General features: G+C 36.3%; 1 protein-coding gene across 2 annotated transcripts in view; it reads left to right on the plus strand.

Moving 5' to 3' along the window:
• LOC149940496 (uncharacterized) overlaps nucleotides 1–20,996 on the plus strand; it is a 32,195-nt gene extending 11,199 nt beyond the window's left edge. The window contains exons 4-6 of one of the 2 annotated variants that reach the window (XM_090177524.1): nucleotides 281–910; nucleotides 2,776–2,888; nucleotides 20,893–20,996. In XM_090177524.1, the coding sequence (XP_090033650.1) occupies nucleotides 281–910; nucleotides 2,776–2,888; nucleotides 20,893–20,949 (800 nt within the window). In that variant the 3' untranslated portion in view covers nucleotides 20,950–20,996. Of the gene's footprint in view, nucleotides 1–280; nucleotides 911–2,775; nucleotides 2,889–20,404; nucleotides 20,429–20,892 lie in introns of those variants that run through there. The other variant, XM_090177525.1, reaches the window with a different exon arrangement.
• The last annotated feature ends 639 nt before the right edge of the window (nucleotides 20,997–21,635 follow it).

The following is a 21,635-nucleotide window of genomic DNA, read 5'->3' on the forward strand; positions in this document are numbered from 1 at the left end:
AAAGGGACATAAATAAATTAAAAAAATTATTTACTATAGAAACATGCTTATTTCGTTTAAAGTCAATTTTGTACCAACATGATGACTGCAGATTGTCTTAACATTGTAATTATCCAGAATAAATATATTCTGGTTGTATTCAAAATTGTTTTACTATCTGCATTGCAACTTACCACACATATTTAAATTCTTGCTATTTAACCAAAAATTATATTTGTCTTTATATTGAATACAAATTAAAATTTATTTGTCTAAACATTGTAATGCCTTTGTCTTTCAGGCAGCAGACCCCCACATCGTTTGGCTAAGCGATTGGGTTTAACCGATATGGAAACTTCTACTACTAATAACTCTCCAAATATTAGTGATTTCACTGCAGCAGATGTTGACACTCTTGCCTTATCTCCTGGGGAGTATCTATTCAGCGTAAAAATGGGGGAGAATGGTGTTATAGAAGCAACAAAATTTCTTGGTGTTCTTCCTGAAGGCTTCAATATAGCGCCTTTTGTGCAAGCAGCGGAAGAAGAGAATCCCCAGACAAATGCATCTGTAGTTGAAGTAGTAGATTCTGATTCTAGTGAATCAAGTTGTACAAGTGAAAGTTCATGTGATGAAATCGATTCATCAAAGGAAACATCAAAAAATCATCAGAAAGAACCATCTCAGGCTATAGTTAAGGCAGAGCCTGTTGACATTGACGATGATTCTTCGTGCTGTGAATCAGAACACTCTAATAATACTTTACAGATTGATTATGTTAATATTTCCCAAACAAGTGGTGAAATAGTTCGTAGAAATGGTTATACTAATGCTTCCTGCTCAGTAGAAGCTGAAGTCAGCAGACCTGAAGTGAGTGCCATGGAAGTTGACCAAAGTACACGGGATGCTGCCCAAAGTTTTGTGGAATTTTGTAAGTTAATTAAACAGGAAGAAGAGTCAGAGTTAATAATAAGTTGATTTTTGTTAAGCCTCAGGTACATAAACATAATTATTTTCAGTGAATTGATTAGAAATATTGGATTGTTTACTTTATGAATTGTCAATTTGATCATTGTTGAATTATTATACTATTGTTAAACAAATGCATAATATAAACAAAGATTACTAATTCCTTCATTCTATTTAAAAATATGCATTTTTTCCTTTCTAGGTGAATAAATAAATAGGCAATCTAAATTTCAATACTAATTACTTGTAGCTATCTTTGTTTCTCCGTTTTACATATCACTACAAGTATATTATTTAGCTCATTAATTTTTTAATTCCTGACAAACCAGGAGTCAATTATGGTCATGCATTTTATGTTCACTAATTGGAACTTACTTGATCTATAACTTAGTCATTGTTGTATTATTGAGTATCATTTATTTTCCAAGTCATTATATCATTTGTATATAAATAAATTTTTTTACAAGATTAATAAATGTACTAGTATGTATGTTTTTTAACGAGCCATGATAACAATGAATACCTGAATTTTTTTACAGTTGAACCATGATAAACTTTAAGTCTCATTTAAGTTCCGCAATAATAAGTTTTCTAATACGTTTTAAAATAGTCATAAATGAGTTCATTTAATCTTCAATTTAGAAGTCGTCTCATTTAAGTCCCAACAAATAACAACTTTAATAGTAGTTAAAAATGAAATCTCACAGGAGTCTACTTTTAATCTTCAATTATGAACCAGGTCAACACTTATAATTGAGTCTCATTCAAATCCCCAAAAACATTTATTTTCAAATGAGAGTAAAATTGAGTGTTATTTAATCTCCATATAACTTAAACTATTTTATTGGACTTAAATAAGTCTTACTTAAACAATGCTTAAAAATCCTTGATCCTTATTTGAACCTTATTGAAGACTGATATAAGATTCCCTCTTGGTAAGGGTGCTGCACTGACCATTCACACTTTTTCGGTATCCAACATTCATTAGGATTAAACTTAAACAAGGAATCATTTATTTAAAACAATTAAATTGATTACTGATGGTAAGCAGTTTAATATTGTGATGGTGGTTTGGGTGAGGTGATGCAGTGCTTACATAGCATGAGATGTTTGGAGATAAGGAGAGATTGTCATTGGCAATTGGCCACCATTCAAGCAGGTAGGAACCTCTTGTCTGGGATTGGAACTTTTTAGATTATTCAACCTTAATAATGCTTAGAGCTATTAGTTTTATAGATCATGCCTGGTGGTTCTTTATATTTGTTTGGCCCTGATAAAGCTTGCATGCCTCTTAGTGATCAAAATACATGCATTTTTGTCCTGTTTTAACTAGGTAATTTATTATACAAAATCTAGTCCATTCCTAAAAAGCTGTTATGAAAACTGCCTGGTTGACAAAATTTTTTACTATTAGTCTTGAGTGACTAAGGTTGCGAAAAGATTCAAAATAATTAAAAATGTCATTCAAGCGATTAAAACTCGTGATCATATTTATTTTACTTCTAATTTAAAAGTTGGCTGTTTTTCAGTATCCCTTTAAACACCGCAACTTTAATATTTAGCTTGGGTTTTGTGCCCTGTTCAAGAGGAGGAAATGTGATTATTTCCATGTTCTACTACACTTGGTGTTATAAAAACTAAAACTCTGACTGGTTTCATGAAAGAGGCACATGTTTCGAGTAATTAGAAAGTTTCCCCATTTACCAAAGCATTAAAAAGCCCTATATCCTTGTATAAATATTTAGGTTATTTATTTATTTTAACCACTTTTTCTTAATCAAAAATCAAATTTGATTCTGGTATAAACGTGTTTTTTTTTGTTCTTAGCACACTCTGACATGAATGAAAAACCTCAAGTTCACATTCCATATCTGTGTGATTTGTGTACCTCTTCACAAAGAAATTCATATTACTTGCCCAAGGAGAAACTATTTCCTCAGGTGAATATTTTATTCAGTACTCAAGTGTCATTATTTGAGGGTTTAGGCCGTGGGCCGAGGATCAAAAAGACGCTTAGTTTTTAATTCATCTTATAGGCTTCCCATACAAAGGTTTCTCAGTTTAGCCATGTAGTACGAGTAGTTGTAAGTCAAAAACCGCGTTTTCCGCATTTCTATCGTGGTTCAGTGGGCGGTAAATCGGAGGTTTCTTTATCCGTTATTTGCGCGTGATCTACTTGGGTGATTTTGATAAACGTTACGTCAAACGATAGATAACAATCTTGGCTTTCTCCAATTTATACATTTATTACCCATAATGTATTGCAAAATGAAAATATTCGAGTTTGAAGAAAAATTTCAAAAATAAAATGTTCAATATTATAAAAAAACTGCATCATAGAATAAAATAAAAAAATGAATAATTTTTGTTCTACATTCTCCTTGGTCTAAGTGTAATTTTAAGTCATAGAACTTTAAAATCGACTTATTATAAAGCGAGTAATTAATTTTTTAAGTTAGACCCCAGACACAGAAACAATATCAAAATTAACATGGAAATATTGAATTTAATAGGAAAAGGGTGAATTTTGGCACACACCTAGTGCCTAAGATCTTAATCAAAATTCTAAAAGCCCTCCAGGGTCCGAGTGATTTTTCCCCCTTTCCGCCCCCTTCTGTAAAATATGACTATTACACGGACGGTTTATATCATATCTTTTAATCTAACTATCATACAATGTTGTTTTAGAGCTCGATCGATAGAGAATTAGCTAGTTTGTTTTTCAGTCCTAACCAATTTAATCAGTACACACAAAAACAATAAAAGTGTTTTAATAATTTTATCCCCATCACTGCGTCCCCTCCCCTTTTTTCAATTCCCTTTCATCACCCGCTCGTGGGAGTGACTGGGTCATCGCTCTATGTTGCCATCTAGTGAGGAGGAGGTATAATACACCGCGTCTAAAAACCGCGGGAACTTATAGCAGAGATGTCTAACAAAGATTAATTATTTAGGAAAATGGGTGACACTCGCGACGATTGCATTATACATTACGATGATATTGCAGGAGAAATAATACCATTTTCGGAAAATACCTTTCAACAAGTACGGACATACGCGGAGAAATGGTCACTGTACAACGACGGAAGTGAGGGTAAATTAGCAAAGGCCTTCCGCGCTCTTGGTTTAAATCAAATCCCTTGTGACAAAGGCTTCCATCGCCGATGCTATGCAAGATTTGTTGACAAAAGACAATTAGAAAGAAGTTCGACCAAAAGCCATGACGCTGAAGGTGAAATCCCGAAAAAACACCTTCGCACAACTTTCATCTCAGCGACATCCTATCCAACAAGCGGTAAGTCTAGCGTTATACTACCGAAAGACTGCCTTTTTTGTCACTCGAGTAAAACTATTAAAGACCCAAATGGAAAGCGGCATACCGAATATTTGACAAGATGCGAAACTCTACAAGCCAGTAAAAATATTGTTGAAATCGCGCAACGTCGAATGGACGACAAATTGGTTTCTGTGATTGGAACCGATGATCTAGTAGCCAGAGAAGCGCACTATCACCGATCCTGTTATAGGAAATACATGTACATTCCGACGAATCAGAAAATCCCGACGTATAAAAATATTTTGTACGAAAAAGCATTCGATAATTTCAAGAACACGGTAATTGAACCCTATCTAGTCGACAGAAAAAAAGTATTTTCCATGAAATACTTACTTAAGAGGTTTATTCAGAGTGTTGTCGAGACTGAAGGCATTAAATCTCCTTCCATTTACAAGTACCAGCTTAAGGAAAAAATACAATTGCATATCCTAATCTCACCTTCGCCAAGCGTTTTCAAAAATCCGAACTAGTGTATTTGTCTAGTGGTACGTTGCCTCATTTGTCAGAGAGCTCGAGCGATTCGACAGAGTTCGATGACGATTTAATCGACGGCAATGAAAATGCGGGAGTACATTCTCCTACTAAAAGAAAAGAAGCCTTTTACGGAGCAATGGAATTTAGACGCTCCTTCGCTCCAAGCACCCTGGCCTCCAACAGCCGAACATTTAACAAACGAAGCTGCTCAGATTATGGTGCCTGAAGAGGTGTTCAATTTTTTGGCTTTGGTTACTGGATGTACTGACGAACCTTGTTCTTCGGGGTACACTCAAGTATCCGAAGAGAAACGGACCAAGATACTATCCATTTCCCAAGATCTGATTTATCTTAGTTCAAACGGAAGGAAGTACACCCCTAAACATCTGGCACTATCTTTAGCCGGTAATTAATTTTTAGAATCACACTAAAAATCTCACCGCCTTTGATAATATTTTATTTATGATTTGAATAGTTCGCCATTTAACAGGGTCTGCACATTTGTTGAAGCTCCTAAATAAGTTTGGTCACTGTATAGGACATACTCAGTGTTTAGAATACGATACGAGCTTGGCTCATCTGCGACTCCAACATGATATGACCATACCCTTTGGATTCCAAACAGGAAAGTTCGCTACACTTGTTTGGGACAATAATGATTTCAACGAAGAAACGCTAACTGGAAAAGGTACTACCCATAATACAAATGGAATTCTTATTCAAAGAATATTTTATTCCGAAGGTAAATAATTTTTTAATTATATTTATCAATAACTTATACTGTAAGTGTAAATACAAATTTCAATAGAGTCTTCAAAAGAAGATCGCGAGTCTCTACCAAGGGAGCGACACAGAACGGTAATGGTTACTCAAGACGAATTAGAAACTTCCGGTACTCCACCGAAAATTGGTCCCAAGCCTTTGGCCGTTCCCGTAGAAATCGAAAGTGGAGAATTACACCAAAACCTGGCCCTTCGACTTGACATGGCGTACATTTTATCCAAGATTGGAGTTAATGATATATCGTGTAATTGGACAGCTTTCAACACAAAGATTTTCCTCGAATCAATTCCTCCACTAAGTCGTATTGGTTACTTACCAATAATAGACTCGTCGCCAACTCAGTGGCCAACGATCTCAACTGTAGTTAATAAAAGTCGTCGTGGCCGATACCCTAAACCTAAAGCACATTGTTGTCGTATTTTATCAGGCTATATACTGCAAAGTTCAACAATTGCGATGGAATGACCAGAACTTAGAAAACCGTCTCGTAGTAAGACTTGAAGAGTTTCACACTGTCATGGCTTTTCTCGCGGTCATTGGAAAGCGGTTTGAAGATGCCGGGCTTAGAGAAATCGTAATAGAATCTGAAGTTGTATCAGAGGGCTCTTTGAACGGTGTTTTAAGTGGACACCATTATAATCGGAGCGTTCGTGCCCATAAAATTGTTTTCGAAGCTCTATATTGCATGTGCTGGGAAGCGTTTCTAGAATCGACTTCTAACGACGAAAGAAATATGGTGCGTAATGTTGGGGAAACCATTCTGCAATCTTTTCCTTTGGGAACACTTGATCTTGTTCAGGACGATTCTCATCCACTTCGAAACGTTCTAGACGAGTTTCAAAAGTTTGTTAATACCAGAAAACAGGAGAGTAAGCTGTTCGCTTTCTGGTTTTCTTATTTGGATATGGTGGAAACCATGTTACAATTCATAAGGGCCACGAGACTAGGTGACTGGAACCTACATTTATCATCGCTAAGGTTGATGATGCCTTGGTATTTCGCGTACGATCGATCCAACTATTCTCGTTACTCATCCATTTACTGGGTAGAAATGAGCAATTTAGAATTAACCCACCCTGAGGTGCATGAAAAATGTTTGGACTGGGAATTTGTTGTGCAAAGGTAAAAAATTCATTTTCACAAGTCGCGTGCGATCAAACCATTGAACAAACGTTTAATCGAGATACGAAGACTAAAGCTGGACTAACTGGCATTACCCAAAATAAAAATGCAGTTCACCGTTGGATTTTATCGCAGCACCTAAGAGCGGATGTATCTAGAGCCTGCGACGAAATGGCTAACAGTCAAAAAACTAAGAGAGAGAAAAAAGATATGGATTGGTCAAGGTCGTTGAAAGATTTTGCAATTGTAGAAGCGGTTAAAGGCACAGTTTTAGGAATGAAAAATCCATTTATGGGCTCTCAAGTCGACTTGCTTCACATAGCGAGTGGGAGGGTGGCTTCGAAAGAAACCACTTCGGATCTCTTAGAAGCTAGGCAAAGGGGTGAAACTCAACTTAAAAATTTTCTTAAGTCTTCTATATATTCCAACGACAAGGACTTCTACTCTGGTATCGGAAAATTGAATCTAGCAACTTTCACTACAAAAAAAGGGAAAACTAACTCTAAGCACACAGTTGAGAAACAAAGCGATAATATGCTCTCGAGACTTCTGGTGCTTGGAAACGACCAAAACCTCATTTTGAAAGAGACAATGAAATACAACCTATGCGATATTCCTCCGTCTCTCGCGAATCCAGATGGATCTCTTTATCATAGTGCGAAGTCAGCTTTGCTTAACTATTTAATTGAGAGTCGTGACGTTCAAACTACACACCCCGTTCCAAAAAAATGCGCTTGGATTTTTGACGGTTTAGCCGTTCTACAACAGCTTAAAAATCTTCCGAATACATTCTCAGAGCTGACAACGCAAATATTGAACTTTATCCTGGTAAGAGCGAGACAATCAGGATCGAATAGAGTCGATTTCGTTACCGATAACTACCCAGACTTAAGCATTAAAGGTGGAGAACGTAGTCGCCGATTGAGAAACAAAGATATACCAATATTTCAGATTGTTCGTCCGGATCAAAAATTGCCGAAACGCTTTCACGAATATTTGGGCCAACCGCAAAATAAACAAAATCCTCTAGAATTCTTAGCCACTCAGTGGTCAAAATGCGATCCGTCTCTCATTTTTGGTCTCAACGTTTTCTACGCCTATGGTAAAGAATGCCGATGCTACAAAGTCTGCGACGGAAAGGTTATATCACAGTGCATTCCGGAATTGAGCTCAGACCACGAAGAAGCGGATACTAGGATGCTGTTACACGCTCAACACTCAGCTAAACACGGCATAAAGGATATAACAATTGTATCCCAAGACACCGATGTAGTAATTTCAGCAATGTCAATACAACAAGAAATATCGGCAGACTTATACGTACAAGCTGGCACAAAAAATATTCCAAAAACCATTAATATTAAAGAAGCAATCGGAGGCTTTTCGTCCGTTGAACAATCGGCTCTAATCGGTATTCACGTTTTCAGTGGCTGTGATTCCGTAAGTTCTTTTCGTTCTAAAGGAAAAATTAAACCACTTCAGCTGGCTTTGGGAAATCCGGATTACACTGATGCGTTTATGAGATTAGGTAAAGACTGGACCCCAAACTTGGAGCTAGAAAAAATACTAGAAAAGTTTTCTTTGGAACTATATGAATGCAAAAACGCTAGTGATATGGATGAAGGCCGATACCTTCTATTTACCTCAAAAACTGACATGATTCTTCCACCGACTCGAGATTCGCTGATGCTTCACGTAAAACGTGCCAATTATCAGTGCGGTATTCATCGCAGGTGTTTGCAACATTTTAATGAAGCTCCTACCCCGATGGAACATGGTTGGCACCTGACCGACGACGGACTCAATCCTTTATGGAGCTTAAAGGAAGCAGCGCCTAAAGAGCTCAGTAAACCCATTTCGTGTGGGTGTAAAAAGAGCAAATGCAATTCTAAATCCTGTAAAAGTTACAAAAACAACTTGAATGTGCACTGATATGTGCAAATGCGCTCACTGTCAAAATGTTGAAGTACAAGCCAACGAAGACCATTTATCCGATTCTTCAGATGATTTAAGTTAGTGGGGCCTTATGATTTATATTTTGAGTTGTATAAAGCAAATAAAAAAATGTGCTTTCTCAATAATTAATGTTGGTTTCTACCTAACCTTTGACGTTTTAAGTATTAAAACAGGAGTATACAAACTTCGAATCTTTAGCATTTGGCGATCTCGACCTTCAAACGTTATATCTCGAAAATACTAAAATCTGATACATGTAGATAAGAAATAGTTTGAAAAAATTTGGCGATTCAGACCTTCCGAATGGTGATTTTTAAAATTAAAATGTTGGGTACCCCTGTTTTAAAAATGTGAAGCCTGGAAATTGTCGGCTTATGTCTAAACCATGTACGAGAGTTACACTATAAATTACTCTTTATTAATAATAATATATAAATAGTTACCAAATATTACAAGGCATGGCACTAAACTAACTTTCTCTAGAAGAGATAATATAAAAGATATGACTGGTTAGGTCGGAGTCCGTAACCAAGAGCGAGTTAATCCATTGTCCCGACGTCCCTTATATAGCGGGCCCCTCGGATGACGCTACCGGTCTCCAACCTAATTGGCTGGAGAAGAAAGCCCGCCAAGAAATCTTTGCGGACTCACTGTGGTGCAATAGTAAAAGTCACCGGTAACTTTACTCCGCTCTTAACCCTTCGGGTTAGAGGTCGCCACTTTCGGAGAATTCCAAAGGTGGACGACGCGAGCGAGGATGAGTCATCCCTACCTTCCCCAGCAGCGTTGGCCCAAAACAACGAGATAACTCTCTGAAGTAAAGGGAAAGACTGTTAGGGACAAAGCCTACATTTGCGGATGCAAATGCGGGCTTTACAGAAAATAATTAAAGCTAGCGTTAATAAAATTTTACACGTCATCCTACTTTCTTCGATAACTTCAACACTCTCTCTCCCACGTAGTAACGAAACCCTAAAACCGGAACCGCTACTTTAATCAATTATATTTTGGATTTGCAATTAATGAAAGAAATGTTTGGACTACGCCTTTGATTAAATTGGTTGAGATTGAAAATAGCTTTGGTTACGTAAATTAAAAAGCGAACTAGCTAATTCTCTATCGCTCGAGCTCTAAAACGAAATTGTACGATAGTTAGATCAAAAGATATGATCCAAACCGTGTAATAGTCATATTTTACCGAAGGGGGCGGAAAGGGGGAAAATCACTCGGACCCTGGAGGGCTTGTGGAATTTTGATTCAGATCTTAGGCGCTAGGTTTGTGCTATTAAATTAAATATTTCCATGTTAGTTTTGATATTGATTCTGCGTCCGGGGCCTAATTTCAAAAATTAATTACTCGCTTTATAATAAGTCGTTTTTAAAGTTCTATGACTTAAAATCGCACTTAGACCAAGGAGAATGTAGAACAAAAATTATTAATTCTTTTATTTTATTCTATGATGCAGTTTTTTAATAATATTGAATATTTTATTTTTGATATTTTTCTTCAAACTCGAATATGTTAATTTTGCAATGCATTATGGGTAATAAATGTATAAATGGAAGAAAGCCAAGATTGTTATCTATCGTTTGACGTAACGTTTATCAAAATCGCCCAAGTAGATCACGCGCAAATAACGGATAAACGAACCTCCGATTTACCGCCCACCTTTGCCCACGATAGAAATGCGGAAAACGCGGTTTTTGACTTAGAATTACTCGTACTACATGGCTAAACTGAGAAACCTTTGTATGGGAAACCTATAAGATGAAGTGAACGATACGGAGCCTCGGCCCACGGCCTAGTTCTTCAATGAACCAAAACCTCACCAAATTTGGTTTAATTGCCTGAGCATACCACTTTTTAGATTTTTACTCTAGTATAGAGGAAAGTGACGCTGTTATTTCGCTCCTTATGTATAATACAGTGGAAGCTATAGGTCCATATAGTCTATAGCTCCGTATAGGTCCCCTTGAATCGACGAATTCTCTTCAATATCTAAATTTAATTCATGCGTCATTCTATTGGTATTAGTTCTCTCTATCTACCTATGCCAGTGCTGAGCCGCGGTTTTCAATACAAGTTTAATATTTCGCCCCCTGATTGGAAATTACGGCGTATACATATGTAGGCTCCCGGGAATCGACGAATTATCTTAAGTCTAGGCGATAGCTATGGTTCAGGCGCGGTTCTAGGGGTTGCCCAGTGGGCCCGTGCCCACTCAAAAATTTTATTTCTATAAACTTCCATTCGATTTCCTCCTCCACCCCCTATTATTTCCTGAAGTATGGGGCTCCGTTAAGTTAGCCCCAACAGCAACCCGAAATTTTATCAGAGACCTATATTCTATTTGCACCCACCTTGCACCACCAAAATAAAAGCTCGCACCAGAAGAGGGCGGATTGCACCGGCAAAAGGGAACTGGGGGGGCTAACTTAATGGCCAGACCCCCAGAATTTCCAAAGGTCTTTTTTTTCTATATTCTATTTGCACCCACCTTGCACCACCAAAATAAAAGCTTGCACCAGAAGAGGGAAGATCCCACCGGCAAAATTAAACTGGTGGCCCAACTTAATGGCCAGCCCCCCAGAATTTCCAAAGGTCTTTTTTTTTCTATATTCTATTTGCACCCACCTTGCACCACCAAAATAAAAGCTTGCACCAGAAGAGGGAAGATCCCACCGGCAAAATTAAACTGGTGGCCCAACTTAATGGCCAGCCCCCCAGAATTTCCAAAGGTCTTTTTTTCCCTGAATTATATTTGCACCCACCTTGCACCACCGAAATCAAAGCTTGTATAGAATCAATGTCACATAAGTGTCCGACACAAAATAATGTATGAACAGTCTGATTAGAATCGATTTGTGGAGGTTGTTGTATCATAAGTAAAAAAACATTAAGTATAACCCTATACACTCTTTTATATCCTTATTTGTGAGGGCTGCCATTTTATTACAGGTCTGATTTCCAATAGTGCATGCAAGGCCGCTTCACGCGGTCAAGTGCACGCGACGTCTTGAGCTGATGAGCACGTACAGGCGCCCTTGCCGGTACTATTTTAAATTAGGCCTGAAATAAAATGGCCGACTTCGTAAAAGAGTGTATACGACTTCATGTTTTGGGAGCGGTTCTAATATAACTGACCGAAACCAAAAAAATTAAGAGCTTATTTCTTTCAATTTCCACACTAACCTGATGGTACCCGATAAACAAACTATTAGGCGTTTCTATTATCAATATCGTTAAAACTCAATGTACAGTCCCGGACAAAAGTTTCTGGACACTTTGTTTTTCAAATATTCCAAAAACCGTTAAGAGTAGAAAGTCGAATGATACCTTTTTGGAAAGTTTAAAGAACAGAGAAACTTTTGGATATTTTAAATTTTTAAAATGTTAGGAATTATTTAACCAAGGCTTAACAAATAAAACATCGCTTTTTCAACCAATTGAAATTCTCCAATTTCGTGCACGTTACTAACGCCATTCGACGCGCCGAATTATGTCCGTTCCAGAACCGGTTTCGTTTTCCAAATCGGACAAGTGGTTCCGGACATATTGAGGAAAAACCAAAACCAAAAAACGAATTTTTAAAGCTTAATCAAAATTAATTTCAAATTTTAGGTCAGTTTTAGTTGGCAGCGAGGAATCGGCCGACAACTCGGTTACACGACTTTTTACAGTTTTTGACGGTGATTTTTTTAAATATCTTCGTATATTTTTCGATATTTTAGGATATTGAATTCGTATTTTATAGTCTTGTCAGTATTTAAGAAATAGTTACGTGATATTTTATCGCCGTTTTTGAGGTTTATAATTAGTTTCGGGTTAATCAAGGGGCGTTTTTAAGCATTTTTAATTGGTTTCGGGGTAATATTTCGGTGTTGTTTTAGCATTTTTCATAAATTTCGGGGTAATATGTCGGCGTCTTTTCGAGTTTTAGATATGTTTTGAACTATTATATCGACCTTCAATTAATTTTGGGTTAATAGGGCGAAGTGTTTTGACATTTTTAATAAGATTTTGTGTAATATGTCTGCGTTAATTGGAGTTTTCAATTAGTTTCAGATTAATATGTCGGCGTTTTTGGGCGATCTTAATTAGTTTTGGAGTAATATTTTCGCGTCTGTTGGCGTGTTGAATCAGTTTCGAGCTATTATATGTGAGTTTATGACGTTTTCAATTAGTTTACGGGTTATGTGTCTGGGTTTTTTGACATTTTAAATTAGTTTCGGGGTTGTCTATTCGTGTTTTTTGACGTTTTAAATTAGTTTTGAGCTATTAATTCGGAGTTTTTGGCTTTTTTTTAAGTTTCGAGGCTATGGTTCAAGGTTTTTGAACGTTTTTAATTATTTTCGGGGTTATGTATCTAGGATTCTTTGTGGTTTTAATTAGTTTCGGGTTTGTGTGTCTGAGTTTTTGACGTTTTAAATTAGTTTCTGGGTTATGTGTCTGGGATTATTTGTGTTTTAGTTTAGTTTTGGGGTTATGTGTCTGTTTTTTTTTGACGGTTTTTATTATTTTCGGGGCTGTGTGTTTGGGTTTTTTTGACGTTTTTAATTATTTTCGGGGTTATGTGTTTGGGTTTCTTGATGTTTATTATAAGTTTTGGGGTTATGTGTCTGGGTTTTTTGGCGTTTTTAATGAGTATCGCGCTATTATATCGGTGTTTTTCGGTGTATACAAGAGTTCTCGCTAATAAATGTTCGGTGTTCTGTATAGGTTTGGTGTATGCATAGTTTGCTTGATCGGTATTTTATAATAGTTATGCGGTATCTCATTGCTATTTCAGGAAAGTTAAGTAAATTACGTGTTATATTATTGCATGTTTCCGTTTATTTTCAGGGAGTTTAACGTCATGTCGTTCTTATTAAATAACGCTAAGCTGCGGCAACTAACACGTAAAATATTATTCAAAAAATGATATTTGAAAATAGTTTAAGTAGAAGGGTCGTATACGAAGAGCAGGGCAGGGGAAGGCTCATTTCACAAAACATATCTTGATCGCACTCCTGTAAAAGGGCAGTTTTTTGCGAAACTCTGCTCAACTTTTTAGGAGAACAATTATGCACATTAAGTTTACAGACTAAATCGGGCTAAAGTTTTCTTCAAAGTTGCGCAAATTAGCCGTTCAAAACCGCCCATCTCCTACCAGATGTGCACGAATTTCGAATACCTTATGAAACTTTGGGCAAACTTTGGTCGATTTAGTGGACAAATTTCGATGGAAGCGAGCAAATTTGGCACGGCGTATAATTAAATGCGTAAATTTCCAACGGGGTGTGTAGATTGGTCAAGTTCAAAATGAATTTCTGGGAAGTTGGTAGGTTGCGTTCAAACTTGCAATACCAAATTTAAATTTTTGCACACTTGACAGAAATGGTGCAAATTACCTTTGTGCGATTTTTCTAAAATTGTAAGCGGATTATTATGATTATTATATTGTTCGCCACGAACAGAGTTGGGCATATTCACTTCACAGAATTCGGGGGACCAAATTATGTTGACCGATATTAGACCGAAATTTCGAAACAATCCCCAGTAGTCCATTTTTTTCCAAGCTCAAAATGTTGGTTCGGGTTAGAGGCTCACGATTGTTTTCGTGACGTAAATTGAATTCAAGCCTCTTTTCCGGTAGTCAGCCCAACTCCACTTACACTTGCTTAGTTTCATACTTGTTATCTCTAACTAAGATCATTGAGACGCGGACTCCGATACGAAACATTGCCGCCACCTTGACTAACCAACTATTGAAAACGTTGAAGTCGCTTTAAGTCAGGGTCTCGCTTTCTGACTTTTTTCGAGTTGGTTCATTTTGGAATTAGACTTTTCAGAGTCGATAACCAAACCTTTTTTAAGAATGTTAGTCGACCAACTAGCATTTTAATGTCAAACTTTAGGAGTTGGCGATCTATTGCTTTCTAAAATTGGTTTTGTCTGTGTAATAATTGTGATATCTATTATTTCTCTTCAAACGATGGTTTGTTAAAAATGATAATGTATAAAATTTCACGCTTCGATGTAGTTTTCTTGAGCATTCCTGGTTAAACAAAAATTCGGTTAAACCTTTACCCCTTTCGAACTCAAGTGGCCAAGCACACTGCGGCTATTTTTAAATCGCTCTATTCTAAATATGTAGAGTAAAAATATATTTAATAAAATAATTATAAAGTTAAAACTAATTTTTGGAGCGTAACGAGCGAAACTCCTCTATCAAGGCACTCTTATGGCGTAATTTCCCCTAATAACTCAACAACTACAACTCCGAATGACATGGAAGTTAAAACATAGTAGGCTACCAGGAGGTGGTTTATATTAAAACAGGTCCAAAATTGAGTGTGTCGTTTTTAAATATTCAATAGAACCATCCGATTTAGGTGGAGAATGACACGGACATATTGCGACATCTTTTGTAACTTATTGGAAATAAACGGGTCCAAGAAAAAGTTTCGTTATTCGAATTTGAAGAGAGAAGCCGAGTTTTTCTTTTAACTAAACTGTAGTATTTTGAAACGAGAGAAGCCGAGTTTAACATTGGAGAAAGCAGTTGCGGACATCGGACCCAACGAGTTTCACTTAAAATGACGTATGTTGCCGTGTCGCAACTTAAAACATTGGATGGTATTATATTTGATCCGGGTTTTAATATTGTGCGCCCTTTACAAATTAACAATAAGAGTGGATTATCTCTTGAAAGGCTCAAAATCCTTTGGAGTAGTACAACATTTCAATTTTGTTTTTTCTTTACCAAATAAACAGTAATCTTAAGTAAACTAAATTATTTATCACGCTTTACTTTCTCTACCTGAGTTTTATTAAACTAAGCCCAATTAACCACTGCATTATTTACGTAATTATAAAATTGGACACTTACCCTACACGCTTAAAAACGCAAAAATATTCGCCAGAAACCTCTCCAAAATTGCGAAAAAACTGTATAATAACACGAACGCGATTGATTATACGCAAACAAAACGGCGACGTATTACCCCAAAATTAATTAAAAACGCTGATATAAGAGCTCAAAACTGATTTAACACGTCAAAAATTAAATTATAAAAGCCTAAAACTCCGATCTAATAGCTCGAAACTGATTCAACAAGCCAAAAGACCCAGACACATAACCCCGAAAATAATTAAAAACGTTCAAAAACCTAGACGCATAGCCCCGAAACTAGTAAAAACGTCAAAAACTCCAAACACATAACTCCGAAACTAATTAAAAACGCCAAAAAAACCCAGACACACAAACCCGAAACTAACTAAAAACACAAAAAAACAAAGACACATAACCCGAAACTAATAATAAACATCAAGAAACCCAAACACATAGCCCCGAAAATAATAAAAACCGTCAAAAAAACAGACACACAACCCCAAAACTAAATTAAAACACAAATAATCCCAGACACATAACCCAGAAACTAATTTAAAACGTCAAAAACCCAGACACACAAACCCGAAACTAATTAAAACCACAAAGAATCCTAGATACATAACCCCGAAAATAATTAAAAACGTTCAAAAACCTTGAAGAATAGCCCCGAAACTTTAAAAAAAAGCCAAAAACTCCGATTTATTAGCTCGAAACTAATTTAAAACGTCGAAAAACACTAATAGACAACCCCAAAACTAATTTAAAACGTCGAAAAACACTAATAGACAACCCCGAAACTAATTTAAAATGTCAAAAAACCCAGACACGTAAATGCGAAACTAATTTAAAATGTCAAAAAACCCAGACACATAACCCGTAAACTAATTGAAAACGTCATAAACTCACATATAATAGCTCGAAACTGATTCAACACGCCAACAGACGCGAAAATATTACTCCGAAACTAATTAAGATCGCCCAAAAACGCCGACATATTAATCCGAAACTAATTTAAAAATGTCAAAACACTTCGCCATATTAACCCAAAATTAATTGAACGTCGATATAATAGTTCAAAACATATCTAAAACTCGAAAAGACGCCGACATATTACCCCGAAATTTATGAAAAATGCTAGCCTTGGTTAAATAATTCCTAACATTTTAAAAATTTAAAATAGCCAAAAGTTTCTCTGTTCTTTAAACTTTCCAAAAAGGTATCATTCGACTTTCTACTCTTAACGGTTTTTGGAATATTTGAAAAACAAAGTGTCCAGAAACTTTTGTCCGGGACTGTACATACAACCAAGAATGTATTTAGTTATACTCAGGGAGAATGAATATGTCGAGACTAGCGACGGACACGTTGAGGCCCTAACCCCGTCACGCTAAAGGGGGGGGGGAGGGAAAAAGGAGGTGGTCTTATTTTTTGCGTCCTCCCAGCAGCGTTAATCGCGTCGAAAAACGTAATTTTTAAGAACCAATGAGATTGCAGTATTATTTGATTTTATTAAAGTGGAGGAGCATACCGGGGCCCCAACGGGTGGAATTAGAGAAACGCTAAAAATAATCTCAACATATTCATTCTCCCTGAGTATAAATAAATACATTCTTGATACAACTGTGCGCCGATTCATATCGTGTCTTTAAAGGGATCCGCAGCCTACGTTGCATGTTGGAGCCTATATTGAAATTATATTTGCTATAATTTTACGATACTGCACTTACAAGGAGACGACCCGAGGTGATAATCGCCGATTTTGTTCAAACTCTGCTATAGTGTACACCTCCATGTACCTTAAAAAACCTGCAAGGGAAAAGTTGCGACGGGCTTTCGTTTTGCCATGGCAACCGGAAACGTTTTTGACAACATGATTTGGGATTTTTCCATTGAAAATAACATGAGAATCTGAAGAATTTTAAGGGTGTCCCCCCCCCCTGTGAAACCTTTTAAAAAATGAAAGATTTCGAAAATTTCAAAACCGTTAAAAATACATTTAAATTGATTTAAAAATTAAATTTAATCAAGTTTTAATGCAATTTGGTCAATTGGGGGGGGGGGCTTAAAATCCTTCAGATTCCCATGTTATTTTCAATGGAAATAATTCCAAATCATGTTGTCAAAAACGTTTTCGGTTGCCATGGAAAAACGAAAGCCCGTCGCAACTTTTCCCTTGCAGGTTTTTCAAGTTACATGGAGGTGTACATTATACCCGACTTTGAACAAAATCGGTGATTATCATCTCGGGTCGTCTCCTTGATAGTAGTGTTTAGACTAAACTCGCACAATTGAATGACAATTTTTGAAAACATTTGATATCGACCATTGAACTCGAAAACTGGTTTTATTCGTATACGTTTTAAAGAAAAAATACAAAATATACTAAATTAATTATATTCAGTAGAGTGTGTTTACGAAGACCGTTTCGTTACTCGAATAGTCATTTTTTGCTTTGCCAAATCGTCATAGACTTCCCACTTTCACTAAACCCGTCATCTCTACAAGCGTAGGAAATGAAATGACCCATTGTATGTGCCGAACTTGCTATTTTCGGCCCCTTGTAGCTAATTACGCCCCTGAGCTGCATTTCCAATTCACCGATTTTTAACGTCAATGGTATGTCACTTAACTTAGCCATATATGTGCCTTCAAAATCTAATCTTTCGTCAAGATTTGTCAATTCTAACATTAGATGGAATTGGAAATAGGTTATTGTAATGTTTCTTGTCTCTTCGCATTTATGGCATGTAGCCTCCCTCCCATTAATAAATTTATCCACAATTTCCTGCAAACACGTAATATTCTTAGGCGGGCATTCCAGGGATAAAACACCAGGGTTTTCTTCTAATTTTGGTTCCGTGCAAAGAGCATTACAACAGAGATTTTTAGAGGTATAAATAGGATGGTTTTTAAAAAGTTTCTTTAACAATATGGGCACTGATTCGTTACAATTGAAATATTTCAATTTATTGGGCCAAATTTCTGGATCAGTAACACCCGACAAAATTATTCCTCTTTTTTGATAAGTGGTAACTTTAATACCTTCACTGGATATTAAATTAGCTAAGCTAAATATGGGAATTTCTTTAAGGTCCTCCAATTTCTCTTTCAATTTATCGCTGTCACAAATCGAAGTGGCCAGCAATTGAATTATAGAGTCGAAGGCGCAAGTGTTAGAAAAACTACAACTTTCCCCAATTTCGTTTACAATTTATTTTACCTTACTGATATTGTTCTATGAAACTCGGTCAAATAGTTTCTGAGATAATAATTATTTAAAAATGGCGGCCATTTTACAATATGACGGAAAATCCTCGTGTGCCCCAGATTTTTTTCATGCCCTAGTGATCCTTTTACCATAGAGGAACTATCCCTCTGCTTTTACCATCCTAGTGCCTAGACTACTTCAACGGCACTCGATATCAATTTATTTTAGGCGTCATTCGATTAGTATCAATTCTCTATCTACCTATGCCAGTGCTGAGCCGCTGTTTTTAATCAAAGGGGTAAAATCAAGAGTGCTAGGAGGAAGAGGCTACTATTGTGGCTGTGTGATCTTGTTAATGATGTCATGCACCTCGATTTTGGCATCGTCTGCCCAAGAAATATCATGAAACATAGCCAAAGGTGTGAAGACATTAACTTTTGTGTCTATTTAAGCCCTATATTCTAAAATATAGTTCCTATTTCCCTTTTACTTCTTACATTTTGGTGGGAGGGCCTGTAGTCTTTATTATAATTATGTTAGTGGTGCACCCAGAAAGAGTGTAAAGAACAAAAAATATTATTTAAAATAATTATGGCAGGAATATAAGAACCAAAATTATCAGCCACCTTTTTCTCTATCCATCCCATACTTACTCGCCTGATGTCTTGAAGGAGCTCTCCATCCCGCTGTGAGCATTTAACTATTAAATATGGCAAAAAGTGGACAGTATATTTGATATTAAATCAAACTGTGTATTCTTACCAGTTGAAATTAGTGTTACTACTATAAAATCAAGTTAAGAAATTTAAATCAATTTATTTGTTTCGTCTTTTTACCTACTATTTTTTGGGTTAATACCAACACACCAACGCACGCCCGATTCTATTTGTGATACTTTATACGATACTGAACATTTCTGTGTCAAAATTATTTTGCGGAAATGAAAATACGCGGATATTACTTGTTTTAAATTAACGTTTTCTAATCCCATTTTCCATTTGTGGTATAGTAGGGTACACGAAATAAAGCGATTTTTTATTGGGTGGGGACCAAATATATTCTATTGTTCTTGGTAATATGGCCTCTTAGTCGCGATGCTAGACGGCCCATCGTGTTTAGCAAGAATGGGGTTGGGGTGGCACCGCGCTCCTCGGCGCCAAAACTTAATTTACACTGACTGTTGGAATACGACCCCGATTTCAGGCACTTTACAGTGAACCATTCCCTTCTCTTCAGAGATCCTGAAATCGGGGTCCACACGAATCGTGTACAAGGACTTTATGCACACGCTAAAAGGGCCCTTCCTCCTTCATGTCGAAGGAAAAGTTTTATTCCTGAAACTTTTCCACAGTAATGTTCAAGGGGGAATTGGTTTTTGGCGTTTTTTAAGGCAGCAGCTACCCTGCACTCCCCTGCTCCTTTACCATGTAAAATGTTTTTGTAACTTTAGCTTACGCAAGTTAAATCATTCCCGTATAAAATATTGGAAAATGCTTTAATTGCATATTTATTTCTTTTATGCCCATCGTATTTTCGTTTCCGCAAAAAAAATTGACACAGAAATGTTCAGTATCGTCTTAAGTATCAAAAAAAAATTAAAAAAAATCGGACGTCCGTTTGTGTTGGTATTTGGCCAAAATTAGCCTTTTGATTACACTGGGTGGCAAACTAGTCTATTCATAATGTGCTGGATTATTTTAGGAGTGGTAGAATTTGGAGTGCTTCACCATCCAATCCTGCTGTGGCACAGTGGTTCAGAGAAAATGAGCCACGCTACAAAGTGGTCTCTAATAATTTTGGTTTCAAGGAGTATGAATTAAATCGAGAAATCGTCTGCTAATACACGCGATGATTTGTTTTTAACGTAACTAGCGCCAACCACCTCTAGATTCTGGTGGAAGAAATGTGAAATTCGTTTGATCCACCAAAAATCTAGAAGTTCATATTTCCTTTAACATATTTCTGATTTCAATACACAATAATGAAATGTATTCAGATAATTTTAAAGCATGTAAATAACCTACAACACTTAAATTTTTTATGATAAGGTTTCTAATAATTAATTGGTCTTTTACTAAAAATATTTACATATTGGTCCCAAAAATTTATTATTCCCTGTAATTAAAACTTGGGTGCCCTAATGTTGGTTTTCCCTACCATGTGTTCAAATATTCAAGTATGTTTTTCAGATTGACGATTGTTCTTTTTCAACGTTAAGTTTCATTAATCCATGCTACAACAATTAAATACTTGTGTATTTCTTGAAAAATAAACCTGAAGATTCATCTGGCTCTGATGTTTAAAGTAAACATATGGGCCGTTCAAAAATGTTTATATTTTTTATTGAAACTAAATAAATTTGATATTATCAAAAACTTGTTATCTTTTTCGAGAGGGTAAAAGATAGATTCAAAACAGGTTAAATAAATAATACCTTAAGCACTCTACTACATACTCTTGAAGTCCTAAATGTATATTAAGAATACTTTATTTATAAATACTGTTTAATCTTACTTTTTTTAGCAATCTTATAGACTGCCCCTTTACCAGCTCTGGGAAAACCTACTTATAGTCCTTGGCTACTTAAAGGTTTACTAGCTACCAGTTGTAGGGTCACCATAATCTATAGGCAAGGCACTTAGAAAATCTCACATTCTTTTACTACATTTTCCCATCAGTAACTTCAAAAGAAGACTATTTACCAAATAGCATTTACGACGTAGGTTTTGTTGACCCATGAATTTACAAATGGCTAATCTCCAATTTAATTTCATGGTGCTTTCATCATTCCAATACAAACCACGCAAAAAGCGAAAATTTACTACGATCCACTTTTTTGGGACTTTAAATACACTCCAAGATTAGCCGGAGGGCCTAGATAGGCCAATGCAATTAGAGTTTTATACGGGGAATTTTAGGTAAAAGCTGGATT

This window comes from Leiobunum rupestre, chromosome 6, assembly GCF_980474605.1.
Source record: "Leiobunum rupestre chromosome 6, qqLeiRupe1.1.hap1, whole genome shotgun sequence".
Classification (NCBI taxonomy): Eukaryota; Metazoa; Arthropoda; class Arachnida; order Opiliones; family Sclerosomatidae; genus Leiobunum; species Leiobunum rupestre.